Source organism: Hemibagrus wyckioides, linkage group LG22 (genome assembly GCF_019097595.1).
Source record: "Hemibagrus wyckioides isolate EC202008001 linkage group LG22, SWU_Hwy_1.0, whole genome shotgun sequence".
NCBI classification, from domain to species: Eukaryota; Metazoa; Chordata; class Actinopteri; order Siluriformes; family Bagridae; genus Hemibagrus; species Hemibagrus wyckioides.
Window position 1 is genome coordinate 20,923,866 of NC_080731.1, and position 27,226 is coordinate 20,951,091.

Genomic DNA, 27,226 nt, shown 5'->3' on the forward strand with positions numbered 1-27,226 from the left:
AACTTAAGAAGGTCCCTGAGCAAGAAAACTACTAGTTAATCTCCTAACTTAAGAAGGTCCCTGAGCAAGAAAACTACTAGTTAATCTCATAATTTAAGAAGGTCCCTGAGCAAGAAAACTACTAGTTAATCTCCTAACTTAAGAAGGTCCCTGAGCAAGAAAACTACTAGTTAATCTCCTAACTTAAGAAGGTCCCTGAGCAAGAAAACTACTAGTTAATCTCCTAACTTAAGAAGGTCCCTGAGAAAGAAAACTACTAGTTAATCTACTAACTTAAGAAGGTCCCTGAGCAAGAAAACTACTAGTTAATCTCCTAACTTAAGAAGTAACCTGAGCAAGAAAACTACTAGTTAATCTCCTAACTTAAGAAGGTCCCTGAGCAAGAAAACTACTGGTTAATCTCCTAATTTAAGAAGGTCCCTGAGAAAGAAAACTACTAGTTAATCTCCTAATTTAAGAAGGTCCCTGAGCAAGAAAACTACTAGTTAATCTCCTAACTTAAGAAGGTCCCTGAGCAAGAAAACTACTAGTCAATCTCCTAACTTAAGAAGTAACCTGAGCAAGAAAACTACTAGTTAATCTCCTAATTTAAGAAGTAACCTGAGCAAGAAAACTACTAGTTAATCTCCTAACTTAAGAAGGTCCCTGAGCAAGAAAACTACTAGTTAATCTCCTAATTTAAGAAGGTCCCTGAGCAAGAAAACTACTAGTTAATCTCCTAACTTAACAAGGTCCCTGAGCAAGAAAACTACTAGTTAATCTCCTAACTTAAGAAGGTCCCTGAGCAAGAAAACTACTAGTTAATCTCCTAACTTAAGAAGGTCCCTGAGCAAGAAAACTACTAGTTAATCTCATAACTTAAGAAGGTCCCTGAGCAAGAAAACTACTAGTTAATCTCAAAACTTAAGAAGATCCCTGAGTTAGAAAGCTACTAGTTAATATCATAATTTAAGAAGGTCCCTGAGCAAGAAAACTACTAGTTAATCTCATAACTTAAGAAGTAACCTGAGTAAACTACTAGTTAATCTCATAACTTAAGAAGGTCCCTGATCAAGAAATCTACTAGTTGATCTCATAACTTAAGAAGGTCCCTGAGCAAGAAAGCTACTAGTTAATCTCCTAACTTAAGAAGGTCCCTGAGCAAGAAAACTACTAGTTGATCTCATAACTTAAGAAGGTCCCTGAGCAAGAAAACTACTAGTTAATCTCCTAACTTAAGAAGGTCCCTGAGCAAGAAAACTACTAGTTAATCTCATAATTTAAGAAGGTCCCTGAGCAAGAAAACTACTAGTTAATCTCCTAACTTAACAAGGTCCCTGAGCAAGAAAACTACTAGTTAATCTCATAACTTAAGAAATAACCTGAGCAAGAAAACTACTAGTTAATCTCATAACTTAAGAAGGTCCCTGAGCAAGAAAACTACTAGTTAATCTCCTAACTTAAGAAGTAACCTGAGCAAGAAAACTACTAGTTAATCTCCTAATTTAAGAAGTAACCTGAGCAAGAAAACTACTAGTTAATCTCCTAACTTAAGAAGGTCCCTGAGCAAGAAAACTACTAGTTAATCTCCTAACTTAAGAAGGTCCCTGAGAAAGAAAACTACTAGTTAATCTACTAACTTAAGAAGGTCCCTGAGAAAGAAAACTACTAGTTAATCTACTAACTTAAGAAGGTCCCTGAGCAAGAAAACTACTAGTTAATCTCCTAACTTAAGAAGGTCCCTGAGAAAGAAAACTACTAGTTAATCTACTAACTTAAGAAGGTCCCTGAGCAAGAAAACTACTAGTTAATCTCCTAACTTAAGAAGGTCCCTGAGAAAGAAAACTACTAGTTAATCTACTAACTTAAGAAGGTCCCTGAGAAAGAAAACTACTAGTTAATCTACTAACTTAAGAAGGTCCCTGAGCAAGAAAACTACTAGTTAATCTCCTAACTTAAGAAGGTCCCTGAGAAAGAAAACTACTAGTTAATCTACTAACTTAAGAAGGTCCCTGAGAAAGAAAACTACTAGTTAATCTACTAACTTAAGAAGGTCCCTGAGAAAGAAAACTACTAGTTAATCTACTAACTTAAGAAGGTCCCTGAGCAAGAAAACTACTAGTTAATCTCCTAACTTAAGAAGGTCCCTGAGAAAGAAAACTACTAGTTAATCTACTAACTTAAGAAGGTCCCTGAGCAAGAAAACTACTAGTTAATCTCCTAACTTAAGAAGTAACCTGAGCAAGAAAACTACTAGTTAATCTCCTAACTTAAGAAGGTCCCTGAGCAAGAAAACTACTAGTTAATCTCAAAACTTAAGAAGATCCCTAAGTTAGAAAGCTACTAGTTAATCTCATAACTTAAGAAGGTCCCTGAGCAAGAAAACTACTAGTTAATCTCATAATTCAAGAAGGTCCTCACTCCTGCCTCATGCTGACCGAGACTCCGAGAGGTATAACTGTATCCAGGAGAAACAGACGGTCTGCCTCTGGAGGTAGCAGTGATGTAGGTTTCACCTCATGGTGGTCAGAGACACCCAGCTGATTTATCCTGGTTCTGGAGTGACCCCAGGTCCAGCTCAGGTTCTGTCAAAGATACATGAGGACTTGAGTATGAGCTTCATGGAAACAGTGATGGAAACGGTTTCTGGATCCAGGGAAGAACATCCATCTTTAAGGTACCTGATATCAGGAGTGCCTGGAATAAATACCACTCCACTTACACATGTTGAAGAACGTGTGTGTGTGTGTGTATGTAGTGACCTCTACCTGTGTGGTAGATAATGTCCTGTATTGAGATGTCTGGGTCACTCGTTCCTCACAGGGCTGCTGTGACCTCTAGGTTTAAACAGGCTCTGATCTATTTATTATATTATTTATTATTGGAGATTAATAATACATAAATATTCATTTTTTATTTTATTTATTTAACACATTAATGGATTAAAACATTAAATTAATTCTTAATATAAAATATTAATTTTCTACCTGGAAATCATCCTTTTCTGTTAGCAGATAAATGTTTAAATCTTTTTTTTAATAAAAATTAAATTATAAAAAAATATGTAATACATTTATCATTTATATATTATAAAAATATAGAAATTAATTAATTTAATTATATATATATATATATATATATATATATATATATATGATTTAAAAAATAGAAATTATATATTATAAATTATAAAAACAATTCCATATAATATAAAAATTATATTATAAATATACATTTTATTATATAATATTAATATTATATATTTTATTATATATTAATATTATGTATTTGTATATAAATTATAGACATTGTAATAAATTTAAAATTTATACAGTATATTATAAATTATAAAAATATATACAATTTTTTTATATTTTTATATTTATATTTACTTTTCTATAAATTGCTAGAAAGAAGCAAAACATTTTTTACTCGCTCATTTTCCTGCTCTGGCTCAATTAAAGCTGTAATTTGTAAAATGCATACAAATCAAATCAGAATCCGAATCAGAATCTGAATCAGAATATAAACCCGAATACTTCTCATCTTCTTCTCCATGATTCCATCATCTTTCATTTGGAGAACTGTTTTCTGTCCTGAAGATGTGGGAAATAAGAGACACTTAGACCTCTAGTTCCTGATGTTACCTAAACATCTCTCCTTCCAGATGACCCAAAGGACTCAGGACTACACTTTCAGCTGTAATAATGAGGTCAGTGCAGGGCAGGACGGTGGAGTCAGAGTGATATTTAATGGAACAGAAAGAGGAGCAGAAGAAGAGCTCTGAGGGAAACGCTATGCCACATGTCCTCCTTCACCCCCTATATATTACACACATCTGTTCTGCTTATGTACACGCTGCCACCATACACACTCTATTTATAACACACACACACACACACACACACACACATACACACACACAGTGGCAGTTTACTCTCTCACACACATACACAGGAGATCCTCCTGAAATCCCCCAGAGAGCCGAACCTGTGAGCAGCTGAACCACACAGGAAGTGGAGAAACGCCTAAAGACTGAAAACAGAGTCATGCAGACAGGGAAAGTTCATGAAAGTGTTAGAACCACAGAATAAAGCAAAATATCATGTCAGTCACAAGAGGAGGGGGGGGATTCAGAATCAGGTATCACACTTCTGCTGCAGGGTCACATGCCTGAACAGCGAGAGAGCTTGTCTTAAAGTCCTGGATCCATCCAGAGTCTGGATCTATCAGAGCTGAGTCTAGATCCATCAGAGCTGAGCCTGGATCCATCAGAGCTGAGTCTAGATCCATCAGAGCTGAGCCTGGATCCATCAGAGCTGAGTCTGGATCCATCAGAGCTGAGCCTGGATCCATCAGAGCTGAGTCTAGATCCATCAGAGCTGAGCCTGGATCCATCAGAGCTGAGTCTGGATCCATCAGAGCTGAGTCTAGATTCATCAGAGCTGAGCCTGGATCCATCAGATCTGACTCTGGATCCATCAGAGCTGAGTCTAGATTCATCAGAGCTGAGCCTGGATCCATCAGAGCTGAGTCTGGATCCATCAGAGCTGAGTCTGGATCCATCAGAGCTGAGTCTGGATCCATCAGAGCTGAGTCTAGATCTATCAGAGCTGAGTCTGGATCCATCAGAGCTGAGTCTAGATCCATCAGAGCTGAGTCTAGATCTATCAGAGCTGAGTCTAGATCCATCAGAGCTGAGTATGGATCCATCAGAGCTGAGTCTGGATCCATCAGAGCTGAGTCTGGATCCATCAGAGCTGAGTCTAGATCTATCAGAGCTGAGTCTGGATCCATCAGAGCTGAGTCTAGATCCATCAGAGCTGAGTCTAGATCTATCAGAGCTGAGTCTAGATCCATCAGAGCTGAGTATGGATCCATCAGAGCTGAGTCTGGATCCATCAGAGCTGAGTCTAGATCCATCAGAGCTGAGTCTAGATCTATCAGAGCTGAGTCTGGATCCATCAGAGCTGAGTCTGGATCCATCAGAGCTGAGTCTAGATCCATCAGAGCTGAGTCTGGATCCATCAGAGCTGAGTCTAGATCTATCAGAGCTGAGTCTGGATCCATCAGAGCTGAGTCTAGATCCATCAGAGCTGAGTCTAGATCTATCAGAGCTGAGTCTAGATCCATCAGAGCTGAGTATGGATCCATCAGAGCTGAGTCTGGATCCATCAGAGCTGAGTCTAGATCCATCAGAGCTGAGTCTAGATCTATCAGAGCTGAGTCTGGATCCATCAGAGCTGAGTCTGGATCCATCAGAGCTGAGCCTAGATCCATCAGAGCTGACAGTCACAGCATTCAGCTTGTTCAGCCCTACCCAGAATGCACTGCTGGAGGTGTCTGTGGTGTGTTAAAGTTGCCAGTGCACTGTGAAATCTTCCAGACATCAGAAACATACAACTCTGAGCAATGTAAAAGACTGTTTTGGCACCCTCAACATACATGAACAATTCAGTACTGCAGCAAGGATGAATATGGGATTGAATCTCTCTCTCTCTCTCTGTCACGGGAAAGCGCTCACTCGTTTAGCTATGACAGTAGTTCTGCTCTCTCAGATGAGCCTGTAGAACATTCATGTACAGAAAACTATAAACACAAAATCCACATTATAGTCAGGATTCATTCATAACTCCAGTGTGGGGAGGGAGGGAGTGAACACACACACACACACACACACACAGGCAGTAGTGCTGAGTGATGAGGGACCACAGGGCTGACAAACACACACACACACACACACACACTCCTCCAGTTGGTTACTTAAAGGAACATTTCAGCAATAAAAGGAAACACACACACACACACCCCAGATCAGCCAGGTTAAAGAGGTTAATGTAGATAATCTAGTTAATGAGTACTGGAAGACTAGAGCAATGGGTTTAACATCGTGCCTACATCATCACACACCGAAACGGCTGTATCTGGGTTTGATAATAAAGGTGTGTACGTTTCATTCAGGGCTGAACTGCGACTTTAAGGCCGTGAGCGTACAGTAGGCTCAGAGACACATCATATCACAAGGACAGGAGAAGGAAATAAAAGACGTACAAAAAAACAAAAACATCTCAAGTGTCTACAGACTGGAGGCACATGGAGTCCCGACACCCCTCTGTGTCACTCTGTGCTGCTCCAGGACTCAAACTGAAGAAGAAAAAAAACACAGTGTCTCAAAATGACATCATCATCATCATCATCATCATCATTGTCAAGGGTTCTCTCGTCCACATCAAAGCTGTCCAGTTTTCATTTCTCCTCAAGGGCAAGACTGCAAGCTCACGCTCAGAGCTGATTGGTTAGGGCAGGCTCAGGGTCAGAGCTGATTGGCTGGACCGTCCATCAGTCAGTCAGGAGCGGGGAGAGTAGAGGCGTAAGGCTTGGTGCAGGCTGTGGAAGGAGGGGCGGTCTCTGATATCACGTCTCCAGCAACGCATCATCAGCTCATACAGAGGAGGGGGGCACAGGGGGGGAGGGGACAGGTAGATCTGAGAGAGAGAGAGAGAGAGAGAGAGAGAGAGAGAGACAGAGAGAGAGAAAGAGAGAGAGAGAGAGAGAGAGAGAGGGAGATAGAGTGAGAAAAGCACTCATAAATTACATGGGAATAAACAGGGAATAGACCTACAGGTGTGTGTGTGTGTGTGTGTGTGTACCTGTCTCCCCTGGTTCCTGAAGAACTCTCCACTGTTCTCGATGACCTGCTCATCGGTCAGTAGACTGTAGGGCTGCTCCCTACACAGAGTGAAGATCTCCCATAGAGTCACACCAAACGCCCACACGTCACTCGCCGTGGTGAACTTTCCCTACACACACACACACACACACACTTCTAAATTGTGTGTTTTTTCCATTGCAGATTAATTCTCCATTGATACTCCCGTAGCTAACCATAACCTCCATAACATACAGGGAATCATGGAGACTTATTAAACGTGTACACACACACACATACACACACACATACATACACACAAACACACACACACCAGCAGGATGCTCTCCCAGGCCATCCAGCGTATGGGCAGCACTGCTCGGCCCTGGATTCTGTAGTAGTCGCTGCTGTACAGGTTCCTGCTCATGCCGAAGTCTGAGATCTTGATGGTCAGCTGTCGGTCCAGGAGGCAGTTCCGCGTGGCCAGGTCCCGGTGCACGAAGTTCAGAGAGCCCAGGTACTTCATCCCTGATGCAATCTGAACTGCCATGTGCAACAGGTCTGTCATACTGCAGAGACACACAGGAATATGGACACGTGTTACCTTTAATATCTGACCGGTCAGTCAGAGTGAGTGAGCCTGCAGAGATCTGGACTACTGACAGATGAAGTGGAGATGAGAGAGATGGAGTACCTGACTGAGGGGATGTTGTTGGCGTGGGTCAGTGTGCTCTCAATCTCCCTCTGAGAGAGAAACATGTTGAGGTCTCCGTTCTCCATGTACTCCGTCACCATACACAGAGGGTCCGAGTGCACACACACACACAGCAGGCGGATGATGTTGGAGTCGTTCAGCCGCGACATGATCTTTATCTCCTTCAGGAAGTCGTTCCTAATGGAGGGACAAAACATCAGAGCAGTCAAAACACTGACATCCTGGGTCCAGGAATCCCTGGAATTTGTCTAGTTGTGTGTAATGTGTGTCTTGTTAGCGTGAATGTAGCGTCCGAGCGCTGGTCAGAGAGCGGTGTAGTGTAAAGAGACCTGGCGGTGGTGGTGGCGTCGGCTCGGAGCTGTTTCACCGCCACCAGCACCGAGCTCTTGTCATCGGATAAGGGAGGAGCTTCCTCTCCTAAAAACTCCACCAGACCCTCCGCCTCACACAGGTGCACCTGTACACACACACACGTTACCTATCCACACACACACACTCTGTATAGAGTTGAACATTATGCCCCTACCTCCCCAAACTGCCCCTCCCCCAGCTTCTCCCGGAAGATGAGGCGTTCCCTGGGAAACTCGGCCGCGGTGATGTCTTTGCGTGTCAGAGAGTCTGCGGTCAGGGCGGGGATGGCGTACGTGTTGCTACCGGTAACGCCCTGCAGCTTCACTATCAGGGTCTCGGCGTAGTGAGGAACACTGGACTGGAGACTCTGGTGGTGGGTACAGCGGGTGATGTCTGGCTCAGCGTAACCACCACCACAATCTACAGAGAGAGAGAGACAGAGAGAGAGAGAGACAGAGAGAGAGACAGAGAGAGAGAGAGAGATGACTCAGCTATGATCTTTCCTTTCAGTAGACTGTGGATACTTCAATCATCTACCTGTAGATTTTACTCCAAACTGACCGAAGAGAAACCATCAGAGTGAGAGGAAAACAGTAAAGCTTACCCTCACAGCGGTCATCACCACAGCAAGGAGAGGTCAGGTGAAGACCAGAAAACAGGAAGACCAAGTGCAAGGGTTAGAGGGCAGAGGAAGAAGAAACAGCACTGAAAAAACAAGATAGGAAGAGAGAGAGGGAGAGAGAGATGGAAAGAAACATGCAGAAGATTTTCCAAGAACCTCAGATGGAAGTGTAAAAACACAGTGCAGCTATAAAGAAAAACAAGGAAGTGTGACCGTGTTGCGGAAAGTGTGTGTGTGTGTGTGTGTGCGTGTGCGTGTGCGTGTGTACCCGGGGCTTTGGCTCTAAGCTCAGTGCGTTCCTGAGTGTGTGTGGGTGTGTCCAGCAGAAACACTCGCTCATATGGAGAGTCCAAAGAGTCCAGAGGAGGAGACTGAGGAGAGTCACTGTTGCAGGGCAAGTGGACCATCACCTCCTCATCCAGGATACGCCTCGGACCCTGGGGGTGGGGCAGAGAGAGAGAGAGAGAGAGTGAGAGAGAGAGAGACAGACAGACAGACAGACAGAGAGAGAAGACAGAGAAAGGGGAGGGTGAAAGAGACAGGGATAGTAAGACAGAAAAGGGGGAAGAAAAGAGAAAAACAGAGAGAGACAGTGAGGATGAGAGAGAGTCTCTGAATTTCAGCCTTTTAATTATGCATATTACAGCAAGACACACACGCACACACACACACACACACACAATATAATACACACTTATAATACACACCTTCTCCATGACTTTGCACACATACTGCCACCACAGAATGAGGAAGATGATCACCACCAGCAGGAGGATGATGGTGACCAAGCAGCCAATCAGAATGGAAGTGTTGCTCTCTTCAGGTGGGCGGGGCTTCGAGGTTACTGTGCTGGTCTCTGTAAGCAGAGTTTGTGTCACGTATGGAGTTGTGTGTGTTTGAAATCAGGGTGTTGAGGGGCGTGGCTTATCGTGACACACTGTACCTGTAGCTGCTGTGACTGTAGTCGGCGCTCGGGTCTGAGATTTAAAGGGTGAGGTCATCAGCGGAGGCCTCAGGGTGGGCAGAGGGTTGGTCACTATTGTGCAGGATTGACAGTAAAAGACAGTGATGATGATGATGATGATGAAGGACAGGTGAGTGACCTGCAGGTGTTAATGGTGATTATTTAGAGTGTTACGTACCGGACTGGAAGGAGATCTCACTGAATATCATCCAGGTGTCAGCAAAATAGAACCTGCAGCGGATAGCCGTGGCCACTCGCCGCTCCAGAGGCACGGTCACGTACCGAGCGCTTGGGTTCCGGTCGTCCAGCACCGTATGAAATTCCACTGGCTCCTGCTCCCACTGGGAGATGAGGCGTGGCTTAAACACGCAGGACACAGACGAGAAGACCTTCACGCCACGCGCAAACATGTTGTTGCTGTGCACCTGAGGAAAAAATCAAACACAGAGAGAGATACAGTGTAACTCAGGGTCATTCAGAAATCTGACCGGTCACTAGTGCATTCTTCACCTTCATGGAGGTGAAGTTCCTCTGTCTGTCAAACTGAAACTCCATCTCAATGTAGCCCGGGCCCAGAGAGTCGTTCCTCCAGCCCACGTAATCATAACCGGGCCACGGCATGTACTGACGGGTCTGAGAGAAATCATCCAGACCAATCACACCGTCTGTCAGCTGACCAAGACCGCCCAGAACCCTCCTACAGAACCGGCAGAGAGAGAGAGAGAGAGAGAGACAGACAGACAGACAGACAGACAGACAGATGATAAATAATTAAATGCTGATAACGTACTGATTCAACCGATACTGATACAAAATATTTCCTTTAGTAGACAGTGGACACTGATTTGTCAGTGGATGCTTATTCATTTACTATAACATCAGCTCACTGTATTAATTATATCTCTCTCTCTTTCTCACACACACACACACACACAGTTGGAGTGACAGATTAAGTGAAAATGAAAGTCGAGAGATAAATAGAGCAGGAGACAGAGAGCAAGAGAAGGGGTGAGGGAGGGAATTAAAAAAAATACAGCATCAGGAAAGAGAGACAGAGAGAGAAAGAAAGGAAGTACAATGAAAGGAAGGTCATGTAAATGTGTGTGTGTGTGTGAGAGAGACAGAGAGAGAGAGAGAGAGAGAGAGAGAGAGGAAACACTCAGCTGCACCAATGAGGGATTAGTGTTTAGTTTAGCTCAGCTACATTGTTCCAGACATAAAGCAGTGGGTAAAGACAGGAAATGCCACACACACACACACACACAAACGCGCTACACTGTGAGCTCTGATGGTGTACCTGCGCTCCTGAACTCCGTCGTAGGTGGAGTCGTTCAGGGGGGTGATGGGATAGCCGGGAGCCATCATGGTGTGGCCTTCAGGAGCGCTGTACGCTGTTAACCCGTCTGTAACGTCACACACACACACACACGCACACAGACACAGTCACACACACAGACACACACACACGCACACAGACACACACATGCACATAGACACAGACACACACGCACAAGGAGAGAAGGGAACATGTGTTATACTGATGTTTTCACACGCGTGTGTGTGTGTGTGTCTGTGTGTGTGGGGGGGATCTACATTCTGGTAGCTGACCCACTAACATAGTAAGAAAGAAAATACAGTAATAAGAGAAGACCTACTACATCGTATGGAGAATAAAAGCGATATTGTGTGTGTGTGTGTGTGCACCTTGCCAGGGGCAGCCGAACAGCTCTACACGCATGCAGACAGTGTGCACGGTGTCGGTGACAGGGATGAGGCGGAGGAAGCGAGTGATGATGGGCGGGTGGAGATCCTTCACCACTGAGGCGTACGTGTTGATGTTGGCCATGATGACCTGCACATGACCAACAGGCTCATTAGCAAATTAGGCCACACCCACCAGAGGACACACAGCTCACACCGTTCTGATTGGTGGAGACTCTTTCACACATACACATGTGTATTAAAATGTAAAGGTGTACCTGAGCCAGGTGAGGGAGAGGTTCATAACAGATAAGTCATGTGTTTACGATCATTAGAATTAGCTTAGCATTAGCACCTCGCTGCCGAAGCGGTTCTTCCAGGGGATCCAGCGATGGCCGTCTCGGCTGTAGGAGAGCCGGTACTTACGGGCAAACTCGTTACCGGAGCTGCGAGCATATCGGCCCTGCGTGGCCACCACTGTGACGAAGGTCAGCTGACGAAGGTCCAGCTGCAGGTACTGGACATCAGACGGCTGCAGCTGACCGGCGGGACACCAGGCGCCATCACCCTCCTCCCTGTTCAGCCTGAGAAAAAAAGAGAGAGAGACAGAGAGATACAGAGAGAGAGAGAGAGAATAAGAGAGAGAGTGAGTGAACGAGCAGGTGATGGATGTGTGTGTGTGTGTGAAGTGGGAGTATTTCCTGTACCTGGCGTACTGCGGCCCGGTCGTTTCGTACCATTGGCTGGAGGCTGTGATGTCATCGTTTTTTATTCTGCCATCCTCCATACCCAGAGGGTAGCGACACTGTCCTGAGGTCACACAGAGGTCAGAAAGGTCACAGAGGAGTCCAATCACAGAGAAAGAAGAAGGGATTGTGTAAGACTAAAGTAAGTGTGTGTGTGTGTTACCTGGGTCTATCTGAGCATTGGCTTTAGGATGTAGGACCAACAGCAGGAACAGGAACATGGTGAGGCATCAGAGTCTCCCACTGCAGAACACACACTACATCTCTGCTGAGGGGGGGCAGAGAGAGAGAGAGAGAGAGAGAGACAGAGAGAATATGATCAACTTCTTTTGTGCACCTCAGTGTTGATTAGTTTAATATAACAGTATCACACACACACAGCTTTAAACACACTGTTAAACTCTGCACTGATACACACACACACACAGCTTTAAACACACTGTTAAACTCTGCACTGATACACACACACACACAGCTTTAAACACACTGTTAAACTCTGCACTGATACACACACAGCTTTAAACACACTGTTAAACTCTGCACTGATACACACACAGTGTCTGATTGTCCACTCACTCTTCTTCGTCCACTCACCCACTCACTGTTATTACTCTATTACTCTGTTATTACCCTTCGTCCACTCACCCACTGTTATTACTCTTGGCAGTGGAGTTATTAGGTTTCCAAAGTTAAGTTAAGTCAAGTCTTTATTTGTCACATGTACATTACAGCACAGTGAAATCTTTTCTTCACATATCCCATCCCTGAGGGTTGGGGGTCAGAGCGCAGGGTCAGCCATGATACAGTGCCCCTGGAGTAGGGTGGGGTGAAGGGACTTGCTCAAGGGTGACAACAGTGACAGCTTGGTAGTGCTGGGGCTTGAACCCCCGATTTTCCGGTCAACCACCAAGAGCCTTAACCACCTGAGCCATGTCATGTTTGGCTCCAGTTGATGTCCATGTGGAGATTCCAGCTCTGTTGGTCATCTCTCTAAAAACTCCATGTCCTTCAGAATCTGCACCACACTCCCAGCCTCCTGAACAACACCTAAAGTGACCACTCCTTCAGAGTCGCAAAACCATCACCTGACGGAGTCAGATGACCTGAAGCCTGACCAGTGTATATGTGTGTAGAAATCCTCATACTGCTCTCCTCCTCTTTACACACTGAGGTCATCATGAGAAATATCACACATCTGGACGTCTGTAAGTGTGTTTCTGTCCTGGAGAACAGACATCTCTCACACATTACTCATCATACAGCTTCCTCCTTTACATCAGGAACATCTGGATCTCTGTCCTCACATCAGGCCCTGTGCAGCTCGCTGGCCATTGTCCCTCACATCACACTTCCACCCAGATTTTGACCTACAAAACACCGACCACTGTGTGACACGTGTGCTGTAGCCAGGGCAACACGGCCAAGAGCTAAACACACAGCGCTTTACACACACACACACAACTTTAAACACACTGTTAAACTCTGCACTGATACACACACACACAGCTTTAAACACACTGTTAAACTCTGCACTGATACACACACACAGACACACACACAACTTTAAACACACTGCTAAACTCTGCACTGATACACACACACACACACACACACAGCTTTAAATACACTGTTAAACTCTGCACTGATACACAGACACACACACACACACACACAGACACACACACACACAGCTTTAAATACACTGTTAAACTCTGCACTGATACACACACAGACACACACACACACAGCTTTAAATACACTGTTAAACTCTGCACTGATACACACACACACACACACACAGACACACACACACACACACAGCTTTAAATACACTGTTAAACTCTGCACTGATACACACACAGACACACACACACACACAGCTTTAAATACACTGTTAAACTCTGCACTGATACACACACACACACACACACACACACAGCTTTAAATACACTGTTAAACTCTGCACTGATACACACACACACACACAGCTTTAAATACACTGTTAAACTCTGCACTGATACACAGACACACACACACACACACACAGACACACACACACACACACAGCTTTAAATACACTGTTAAACTCTGCACTGATATACACACACACACACACACACACACAGCTTTAAATACACTGTTAAACTCTGCACTGATACACACACAGACACACACACACACACACACAGCTTTAAATACACTGTTAAACTCTGCACTGATACACAGACACACACACACACACACACACACAGACACACACACACACACACAGCTTTAAATACACTGTTAAACTCTGCACTGATACACACACAGACACACACACACACACACACAGACACACACACACACACACAGCTTTAAATACACTGTTAAACTCTGCACTGATACACACACAGACACACACACACAGCTTTAAATACACTGTTAAACTCTGCACTGATACACACACAGACACACACACACACACAGCTTTAAATACACTGTTAAACTCTGCACTGATACACACACACACACACACACACACAGCTTTAAATACACTGTTAAACTCTGCACTGATACACACACAGACACACACACACACACAGCTTTAAATACACTGTTAAACTCTGCACTGATACACACACACACACACACACACACACACATAGCTGAGCCTGAGCGACCCAAATTCCAGCCCGCAGGGAGGGAGTCTTAAAACATGCAGGAACTTGTCATCTACACACACACACACACACACACACACACACACACACACACACACACAGCTCCCTCTGTGCAGAAATGTAACTTGTCCAAACATTCTCTCTGTGGGTCCAGAAGAGTTTCACTACACACTAAACTAACTGATTTCACAACACACACACACACACACACACACACAAACAAGAGAGAGACAGAGAGAGAGACAGAGGGAGAGAGAGAGTGAGACAGTTAGAGAGAGAGACAGACAGACAGATAAGGAAAGAAAGAGACAGATAAAGAGAGACAGGGCGTAATATCTCTCTAGGTCATGTGATCATAGTGTGTATGTGATATATTGGTTGATTAAGTGATTGATTAATTGATTGATTAAGTGATTGGTTGATTAATTGATTATGTGATTGATTTATTAAGTAAGTGATTGATTATGTGATTGATTAAGTAAGTAAGTGATTAATTAAGTGATTGGTTGATTAATTGATTATGTGATTGATTTATTAAGTAAGTGATTGATTATGTGATTGATTAAGTAAGTAAGTGATTAATTAAGTGACTGGTTGATTAATTGATTATGTGATTGATTAAGTAATTAAGTGATTGATTAAGTAAGTAAGTCTCACACACACACACACACACACACAGTGTCATTGTCCACTCACACCGGGGTTATTACTCTTTCAGTGGACGCTGACAGTGAGGTGATTAGGTTTCCAAGGCTAAGTTAAATCAAGTCTTTATTTGTCACATGTACATTACAGCACAGATTAAGTAAGTAAGTGATTGATTATGTGATTGATTAAGTAAGTAAGTGATTGATTAAGTGATTGAGTGACACAGCAGGTAGAGGTGCAGGTCTAACCCCAGTCCTCCATCACCACTACAGCTTCACACTGCATCATGGGAGTTACTGAGGACAGAAACACTGACCAGTCCAAACCGAGTGTCCTCACATGTGGGACAGACGACATCAGGTTTGTTTATCCAGAGCTTGTGTTAAAGGAGAGGTCAGCTGAGGGCACAGAAGAACACACAGGATGCTGACTGGAGTGTGTCCTGAACGGTCAGCGCTCTGCGTGACACACACTGACCAGGGCAGACTTCCTTAAAACCACTGCATCACAGACCTGTGCTGAGCGATAGAGCGAGCATCACATTCAACACACTCTCTCTCTCTCTTTCATCCCTCTGTCTGTCTCTCTCTCAGTCTTTCATCCCTCTGTCTGTCTCTCTCTCTATCTTTCATCCCTCTGTCTCTCTCTCTCTCTCTGTCTTTAATCCCTCTGTCTCTGTCTCTCTGTCTTTAATCCCTCTGTCTCTCTCTGTCTTTCATCCCTGTCTCTCACTCTCTCTCTCTCTCTGTCTTTCATCCCTCTGTCTCTCTCTCTCTGTCTTTAATCCCTCTGTCTCTCTCTGTCTTTCATCCCTCTGTCTCTCTCTCTCTCTCATCCCTGTCTCTCTCTCTCTCTCTCTCTCTGTCTTTCATCCCTCTGTCTCTCTCTCTCTCTCTCTGTCTTTCATCCCTCTGTCTCTCTCTCTCTCTCTCTCTGTCTTTCATCCCTCTGTCTCTCTCTCTCTCTCTCTCTCTCTCTCTGTCTTTCATCCCTCTGTCTCTCTCTCTCTCTCTCTGTCTGTCTTTCATGCCTCTGTCTCTCTCTCTCTCTCTCTCTGTCTTTCATCCCTGTCTCTCTCTCTCTCTCTCTCTCTCTCTCTCTCTCTGTCTTTCATCCCTCTGTCTCTCTCTCTCTCTCTCTCTCTCTCTCTGTTTTTCATCCCTCTGTCTGTCTCTCTCTCTCTCTCTCTCTCTCTCTGTCTGTCTTTCATCCCTCTGTCTCTCTCTCTCTGTCTGTCTGTCTCTCTCTCTCTGTCTTTCATCCCTCTGTCTCTCTCTTTCTCTCTCTCTCTCTGTCTTTCATCCCTCTGTCTGTCTCTCTCTCTTTCTCTCTCTTTTCCAGTGAAGAAAATGAAATGATCTTTAGATGCCTGGAAGCCACCTGAATGAACTCACAGTGAAACTCCATGAGTGTGTCTCTTTCTGTCGCTCTCTCTCTCTGTCTCTTTCTCTCTCTCCCCCTCTGTCTGTCTCTACCTTTCATCCCTCTATCTTTCTCTCTCTTTTCCAGTGGAGATGAAATGATAGATGCCTGGAAGCCACCTGAGTGAAGTCACAGTGAAACTCTGTGACTCATCCATCAGTTCCAGTATTTAGAAGCGCTGCTTTTGAGCAATCACACACAGGAAGTGAGAGAACCTCCGTTTCCCTGGAAGACCAGCCACAGGAAGCCGGAACATGACACAGGAGGGAAACATTACAGAGCCTGACCACAGCGTCTGTACTAAACACACTCTCTGGACTTCACACTGACACACTGAGGGTCACAGCACTGTGGGCAGGGCTATTCGACCAGTAATATCACACACACACACACACACACACACACACTACACTATGACTAGTAATATCACACACACATACACACACACACACACACAACCCTACACTATGACCAGTAATATCACACACACACACACACACATACACACACACACACACTACACTATGACTAGTAATATCTCACACACACACACACACATACACACACACACACACACTACACTATGACTAGTAATATCACACACACACACACACACACTACACTATGACTAGTAATATCACACACACACACACAACACAACACTATGACTAGTAATATCACACACATACACACACAACACTATGACTAGTAATATCACACACACACACACAACACTACACTATGACTAGTAATATCACACACACACACACACACACAACACTATGACTAGTAATATCACACACATACACACACAACACTATGACCAGTAATATCACACACACACACTACACTATGACTAGTAATATCACACACACACACACTACACTATGACTAGTAATATCACACACACACACACACAACACAACACTATGACTAGTAATATCACACACACACAACACTATGACTAGTAATATCACACACACACACACACAACACTACACTATGACTAGTAATATCACACACACACAACACTATGACTAGTAATATCACACACACACACACACAACACAACACTATGACTAGTAATATCACACACACACACACAACACTACACTATGACTAGTAATATCACACACACACACACAACACTACACTATGACTAGTAATATCACACACACACACACACTACACTATGACTAGTAATATCACACACACACAACACAACACTATGACTAGTAATATCACACACACACAACACTATGACTAGTAATATCACACACACACACACACAACACTACACTATGACTAGTAATATCACACACACACACACAACACTACACTATGACTAGTAATATCACACACACACACACACACAACACTATGACTAGTAATATCACACACATACACACACAACACTATGACCAGTAATATCACACACACACACTACACTATGACTAGTAATATCACACACACACACACTACACTATGACTAGTAATATCACACACACACACACACACACTACACTATGACTAGTAATATCACACACACACACACACACACACACTACACTATGACTAGTAATATCACACACACACACACTACACTATGACTAGTAATATCACACACACACACACACACTACACTATGACTAGTAATATCACACACACACACACACTACACTATGACTAGTAATATCACACACACACAACACTATGACTAGTAATATCACACACACACAACACTACACTATGACTAGTAATATCACACACACACACACACAACACTATGACAAGTAATATCACACACACACACAACACTATGACTAGTAATATCACACACACACACAACACTATGACTAGTAATATCACACACACACACACACACACACAACACTATGACTAGTAATATCACACACACAACACTACACTATTACTAGTAATATCACACACACACACACACAACACTACACTATGACTAGTAATATCACACACACACACACAACACTACGACCAGTAATAACACACACACACACAACACTACGACCAGTAATAACACACACACACACACACACACACACAACACTGCAACCAGTAATAACACACACACACACACACAAAACACTACGACCAGTAATAACACACACACACACAACACTGCGACCAGTAATAACACACACACACACACACAACACTACGACCAGTAATAACACACACACACACACAACACTACGACCAGTAATAACACACACACACACACACACACACAACACTACGACCAGTAATAACACACACACACACACACACAACACTACGACCAGTAATAACACACACACACACAACACTGCAACCAGTAATAACACACACACACACACACACACAACACTACGACCAGTAATAACACACACACACACAACACTGCAACCAGTAATAACACACACACACACACAACACTGCGACCAGTAATAACACACACACACACACACTGCAACCAGTAATAACACACACACACACAACACTACGACCAGTAATAACACACACACACACACACACAACACTGCGACCAGTAATAACACACACACACACACAACACTACGACCAGTAATAACACACACACACACACACACAACACTGCGACCAGTAATAACACACACACACACACACAACACTACGACCAGTAATAACACACACACACACACACACACACACACAACACTGCGACCAGTAATAACACACACACACACAACACTACAACCAGTAATAACACACACACACACACACAACACTGCGACCAGTAATAACACACACACACACACACACAACACTGCGACCAGTAATAACACACACACACACACACAACACTACGACCAGTAATAACACACACACACACACACACACAACACTGCGACCAGTAATAACACACACACACACACACAACACTACGACCAGTAATAACACACACACACACACACACAACACTACAACCAGTAATAACACACACACACACACACACACAACACTACAACCAGTAATAACACACACACACACACAACACTGCGACCAGTAATAACACACACACACACACAACACTGCGACCAGTAATAACACACACACACACACACAACACTGCGACCAGTAATAACACACACACACACACAACACTGCGACCAGTAATAACACACACACACACACACAACACTACGACCAGTAATAACACACACACACACACACACAACACTACGACCAGTAATAACACACACACACACACACACACAACACTACGACCAGTAATAACACACACACAACACTACGACCAGTAATAACACACACACACACACACACAACACTGCAACCAGTAATAACACACACACACACACACACAACACTGCGACCAGTAATAACACACACACACACACACACACAACACTGCGACCAGTAATAACACACACACACACACACAACACTGCGACCAGTAAAAACACACACACACACAACACTACGACCAGTAATAACACACACACACACAACACTGCGACCAGTAATAACACACACACACACACAACACTGCGACCAGTAATAACACACACACACACACACAACCAGTGTAATACACACACACACACACATCACTCAGTAATAACACACACACACCACACACACAACACTGCGACCAGTAATAACACACACACACACACAACACTATGACCAGTAATAACACACACACACACACACCTGACCAGTATAAACACACACACACACACACACTATGACCAGTAATAACACACACACACACACACACACAACTGACCAGTAATAACACACACACACACAACACTGCGACCAGTAATAACACACACACACACAACACTACGACCAGTAATAACACACACACACACACACAACACTATGACCAGTAATAACACACACACACAACACTACGACCAGTAATAACACACACACACACACACACTATGACCAGTAATAACACACACACACACACAACACTACGACCAGTAATAACACACACACACACACACACTATGACCAGTAATAACACACACACACACACACACACTATGACCAGTAATAACACACACACACACACAACACTGCGACCAGTAATAACACACACACACAACACTACGACCAGTAATAACACACACACACACACACACACAACACTATGACCAGTAATAACACACACACACACTACACTATGACTAGTAATAACACACACACACACAACACTGCGACCAGTAATAACACACACACACACAACACTACGACCAGTAATAACACACACACACACACAACACTGCGACCAGTAATAACACACACACACAACACTGCGACCAGTAATAACACACACACACACACAACACTATGACCAGTAATAACACACACACACACACAACACTATGACCAGTAATAACACACACACACACAACACTATGACCAGTAATAACACACACACACACACACAACACTATGACCAGTAATAACACACACACACACACAACACTATGACCAGTAATAACACACACACACAACACTGCGACCAGTAATAACACACACACACACACACACACAACACTACGACCAGTAATAACACACACACACACAACACTATGACCAGTAATAACACACACACACACACACACACACAACACTATGACCAGTAATAACACACACACACACACACAACACTATGACTAGTAATAACACACACACACACACACACAACACTACGACCAGTAATAACACACACACACACAACACTATGACCAGTAATAACACACACACACACACAACACTATGACCAGTAATAACACACACACACAACACTATGACCAGTAATAACACACACACACACACTACACTATGACCAGTAATAACACACACACACAACACTATGACTAGTAATAACACACACACACACACAACACTATGACTAGTAATAACACACACACACACACACACAACACTACGACCAGTAATAACACACACACACACAACACTATGACTAGTAATAACACACACACACACACACAACACTATGACCAGTAATAACACACACACACACACACACACAACACTATGACCAGTAATAACACACACACACACACACACACAACACTATGACCAGTAATAACACACACACACACACTACACTATGACTAGTAATAACACACACACACACACTACACTATGACTAGTAATAACACACACACACACACACAACACTATGACCAGTAATAACACACACACACACAACACTATGACTAGTAATAACACACACACACACACACAACACTACGACCAGTAATAACACACACACACACACACAACACTACGACCAGTAATAACACACACACACACACAACACTATGACCAGTAATAACACACACACACACACACAACACTATGACCAGTAATAACACACACACAACACTATGACTAGTAATAACACACACACACACACAACACTATGACTAGTAATAACACACACACACACAACACTATGACTAGTAATAACACACACACACACACAACACTATGACCAGTAATAACACACACACACACACACAACACTACGACCAGTAATAACACACACACACACACAACACTATGACCAGTAATAACACACACACACACAACACTATGACCAGTAATAACACACACACACACAACACTATGACCAGTAATAACACACACACTACACTATGACTAGTAATAACACACACACACACACTACACTATGACTAGTAATAACACACACACACACACACAACACTATGACCAGTAATAACACACACACACACACAACACTATGACCAGTAATAACACACACACACACACAACACTATGACTAGTAATAACACACACACACACACACAACACTACGACTAGTAATAACACACACACACACACAACACTATGACTAGTAATAACACACACACACACACACAACACTATGACTAGTAATAACACACACACACACACACAACACTACGACCAGTAATAACACACACACACACAACACTACGACCAGTAATAACACACACACACACACAACACTATGACCAGTAATAACACACACACACACACACAACACTATGACCAGTAATAACACACACACAACACTATGACTAGTAATAACACACACACACACACAACACTATGACTAGTAATAACACACACACACACAACACTATGACTAGTAATAACACACACACACACACAACACTATGACCAGTAATAACACACACACACACACACAACACTACGACCAGTAATAACACACACACACACACAACACTATGACCAGTAATAACACACACACACACACACAACACTATGACCAGTAATAACACACACACACACAACACTATGACCAGTAATAACACACACACTACACTATGACTAGTAATAACACACACACACACACTACACTATGACTAGTAATAACACACACACACACACACAACACTATGACCAGTAATAACACACACACACACACAACACTATGACCAGTAATAACACACACACACACACAACACTATGACCAGTAATAACACACACACACACAACACTATGACCAGTAATAACACACACACACACACACTACACTATGACCAGTAATAATACACACACACACACACAACACTATGACCAGTAATAACACACACACACACAACACTATGACCAGTAATAACACACACACACACACTACACTATGACTAGTAATAACACACACACACACACAACACTATGACTAGTAATAACACACACACACACACACAACACTATGACCAGTAATAACACACACACACACACAACACTATGACCAGTAATAACACACACACACACAACACTATGACCAGTAATAACACACACACACACAACACTATGACCAGTAATAACACACACACACACACTACACTATGACCAGTAATAACACACACACACACACACAACACTATGACCAGTAATAACACACACACACACAACACTATGACCAGTAATAACACACACACACACACACTACACTATGACCAGTAATAACACACACACACACACACAACACTATGACCAGTAATAACACACACACACACACACTACACTATGACTAGTAATAACACACACCATACCACACACACAGGATTTTTTTTCAAACCTTCTGTTCAGCACAAGGCTAGCTAACAGTCCGGCTAGTCATTTGTACGTAGCGGTCAGCGAGGTCATTTTAATCAAAGATTAGCCCCAGAACTATGAAGCTCTGTCCTGTACAAAAAACAGCTGCAGATGCTACAAATAAAAGACTGATACTTATGTGTGTGTGTGTGTGTGTGTGTGTGTGTGTGTGTGTGAGTAATGGCTGCCCCACACCTGCACATATGAGAATGCCTGTGAGCTTCTTCACATGACCTTTGACCCCTGGAAGCAAGCAGAGCATAGTGTGTACTGAGAACCTTCATGTCAGTGTGTGTGTGTGTGTGTATGTGTGTGTGAGTGTGTGTGTGTGTGTGTTGGGATGCTAGTCATGTTGCTAACATCAGCTACGTCTCTGCTTCTCGTCCGTCTCTTTGGTCCTTCGGCTCCAGCTGCAGAGTGGACTCCAGTGGACATTAACGTCCAGAGGGAGTTACAGCACCTTCACACCTTCCTCTGGACGTCTGGAGGCGGGGCTACAGAATGACATCACTACTTGACCTCCAGCTGGTGAGTGAGGTCATCTAGGACATCGGACCAATCCCGTACAACACGCAGATCAGTTTTTACTAACAGTTGAGACGTCACTGTGATGGTCACGGTTTGTACTGCGCATGCGCAGAAATGCGTCCGTAATAACACTGCTGTTACAATACTATTACCAATAACAACAGTGGCAATTTCGCGCATGCGCAGAACAAAACATGTACGGGTCGAGCAGCGACAGTGATAACGCGATGTTTTTAGATCATTCCAGCAATTTCTCGGGAACTTTCCTGCTTTAAAACGTCTTTCTGTGGGAAGCTTATCAAACGTCTTCATGAAGTTTTGCTGTGTTAAGCTACTACTCAGGTTCATAATAAAACATGCTAACCAATTAGCTGGGCGCATTTAACTAGCCACAGTGCACTGGGTGGAGCTAATTCACCACCTCAGACTCGGGAGAACATAAAAGACACTATTTTACAACATAAAACATCAAAATATCATTTTTTAAAATTCTATGTTCAACAATTTAGTTAGAAACCTGAAATTTAGTTAGAGGCTACCTGCCTCTTCACGTTCAGCGATCCGTGCGCGGGTGCGCGAGGGAGGGAGCGTCTCGAGGAAAGCTCCTCAGTTTGAAAAATAAAACTCGTTAGCATTAAAGCTAACTATAATAACTACACCTCAGTGCAGGCTAACATTTAGCCTAGAGTTGTTATCTGTATTTGTGTGTGTGAAAACTGTTGTGATGACACAAAGAAATGGAGAAAATAACAAAGTAATAATAAGTGTTAAGGTTATTGTAGTGTGAGGATAAACCGTTAGAGGAAGCCGAGCTCAATGCTAAAGCTGCTCCTTCACCACAGCAGCATTAGCCCGTTAGCCTAGCCTGATCACTCTTTTGTTTCTCGAGCTCAGATCAGTCCTGACAGGAGGAGGACATGATCTAAACCTTTCCTCTGACTTTACCTTAAATCAAGTCACTCCCAAATCATTCCCATCTACAGCTAACAACACATCACACCCAAAACTACACATTAAAACCACTCAACATGCTGTGGAGACGTTCTCCTGTCCTGTTTATTGTCCTGTCCTGTGTGTGTGTGTGTGTATGTGTGAGCAGAATATTTCCCTCTGAAACAGACCCCGTTACCTGCTCGGAAAGTGCAGACTCTTTTCCTCACTCCGCGCTTATTATTCCTCCATCCGTGTACACACACACACCACACACCACACACACACACCACACACACACACACACCCAGAGCGCTTCACCGAGGCCGCATGTCCGACACACACCGAGTGTATCCACGGGCTTTCTTTTTCCCTTTTCTCCTCTCGCTGTGTTACAGTGCACACGGGGGGTGGGGGTGGGGTGAGGGGGGAGCTGGAAAAAGTTTGAGTGTGATTTTTTCACATCACATCCCACTTCCGGCTGGAGGAGGAGGAGGAGGGTGAGGAGTAAGGAACTCCGGCTGTGTCCCAAACCACACTCTGGACTCCTAAAGTCCAGGAAACACCGAGTAAACACACACACACACACATACAGACGTCCCTGTGTAACACTCAGGTTTCTGACCCCTCTGACCCAAGCCCCGTTCAGACGGGATTATTATTATTTTTCATCACTGAAAAATCGTCTCTGGACTTCCTGCACGTGCACATCTCTCTCTCTGTGTGTGTGTGTGTGTGTGATATTTTTTATCTAGAATGATCTGACATGATACTAATAAATAAATAAATAAATAAATAAGCTAACTTTAGTGACATGTTCTGAATAAATACGGCACTTCAATCATTTCTTAGAGTCTATTTATTCTACAATTATAAGTTCAGTCTATTTAACATGCTAACAAGTGAATTATTAAATCATTAATAGAATTTATTTACTTACTTATTTATTTTTCTCATTTATTTATTTATTTACTTATTTTCTATCTATCTATCTATCTATCTATCTATCTATCTATCTATCTATCTATCTATTTTTATCTATTTGTTTGTTTATCTACTCATTTATTTATTTATTTGTTCGTTTATCTACTTATTTATTTATTAATTATTTTATTTATTTATTTGTTTATCTACATGTTTATTTATTTATTTATTTATTTATTTATTTATTTATCTTTAATAACGGATTTTTCCCAGAGAACGCTGGGTGTGAGGAGAAATATGTATATATATACATTGAGTAGGACACCAAAGGGCACACTACACACACATACACGCACACACACTATAAACAATATAAACATACACACACACACACACACACACTATAAACAACATAAACACACACACACACACACACACACACAAGCGCACTCGCACGCGCAAACACACGCTGAATCGCCTTGCAGTACACAGTCATGACCAGCAGGTGACAGCAAATCCTTTACTTCAGCCTCCAGAGCTTCAGAGCGCTCACCATCACACTCCTGCACCCTGAAGGAAACATCTATGTGTCCAAAATGGCGCTTCATTCCCTTCAGAAACATTTACACTCAGGGTCTGTTCACAGAATTCGACATGTTATAGAGCTCTGTATCAAATGAGACATGAATAAAGGGAGCACGTATGGTGTGGGTGTCTTAGTGGCTGGACACTGGCTTATTGACCAGAAGGTAGTGAGATCAAATCCCAGGTCCAACAAGCTGTCACTGTCTGAGCAACACACTGAACCCTGAACTGCTCAGCTGTATACAAGTGAAGAGTGTAGAGATGGTTTGATAAGAGACCACAAAGTTGTTTCCTATCAGAAGAGTGTGAAAAAGTTTGACACACACACAGTGCAGTTATATCTCTGCAGTGTTGTTGAACCTCAGGCCTGCGATTCAGGACACAGCCTTTAAGCCTGGAAGAATTTCTGGCACGGCTTCGGGGTGATGATGCAAGTCTGGACAGGAGCGAGGGTTTAACTCTGAAACACTCTGAAATCTGAGAAGAGGAAGAAAATTCCAGGTGGGGAAAAACACCAGCAGGTAACATCCTCCTCCTCCTCCTCCGTATCACATGCAGCCTGGAATAAAGGAGCCTTTTGTTTGGAGCTGAAGGTCAACCTGAAGACT

The 27,226-nt window shown here is 43.2% G+C and overlaps 1 protein-coding gene across 2 annotated transcripts; it reads right to left on the minus strand.

The window, feature by feature from the left end:
* Positions 1 to 5,282: 5,282 nt before the first annotated feature.
* ddr2l (discoidin domain receptor family, member 2, like) lies at positions 5,283 to 25,526 on the minus strand. 2 transcript variants are annotated; one of them, XM_058375086.1, is made up of 17 exons: positions 25,309 to 25,526; positions 11,891 to 11,992; positions 11,689 to 11,791; positions 11,337 to 11,565; positions 10,985 to 11,132; positions 10,578 to 10,683; positions 9,791 to 9,977; positions 9,459 to 9,705; positions 9,260 to 9,352; positions 9,024 to 9,172; positions 8,585 to 8,753; positions 7,870 to 8,114; positions 7,673 to 7,800; positions 7,323 to 7,520; positions 6,963 to 7,197; positions 6,630 to 6,779; positions 5,283 to 6,464 (listed from the first exon to the last, which is right to left on the minus strand). In XM_058375086.1, exons 2-17 carry the CDS (start codon positions 11,946 to 11,948, stop codon positions 6,327 to 6,329), a joined length of 2,583 nt encoding a protein of 860 aa, XP_058231069.1. In that variant the 5' UTR covers positions 11,949 to 11,992; positions 25,309 to 25,526; the 3' UTR covers positions 5,283 to 6,326. The 2 variants fall into 2 exon arrangements, with proteins under 2 accessions (XP_058231069.1, XP_058231070.1); XM_058375087.1 differs by having other exon boundaries at positions 11,891 to 11,995.
* Positions 25,527 to 27,226: the final 1,700 nt, after the last annotated feature.

What these genes read in the sequence shown, in the direction of transcription:
- ddr2l (XM_058375086.1), bottom strand. Translation starts at nt 11,948, where the DNA reads ATGTTCCTGTTCCTGCTGTTGGTCCTACATCCTAAAGCCAATGCTCAG. An exon ending in AACAACATCCCCTCAGTCAG is followed by an intron (nt 7,198 to 7,322) that starts GTACTCCATCTC and finishes GTGTCTCTGCAG; the next exon opens with TATGACAGACCTGTTGCACA. An exon ending in TCAGGAACCAGGGGAGACAG is followed by an intron (nt 6,465 to 6,629) that starts GTACACACACAC and finishes TCTCTCTCTCAG; the next exon opens with ATCTACCTGTCCCCTCCCCC.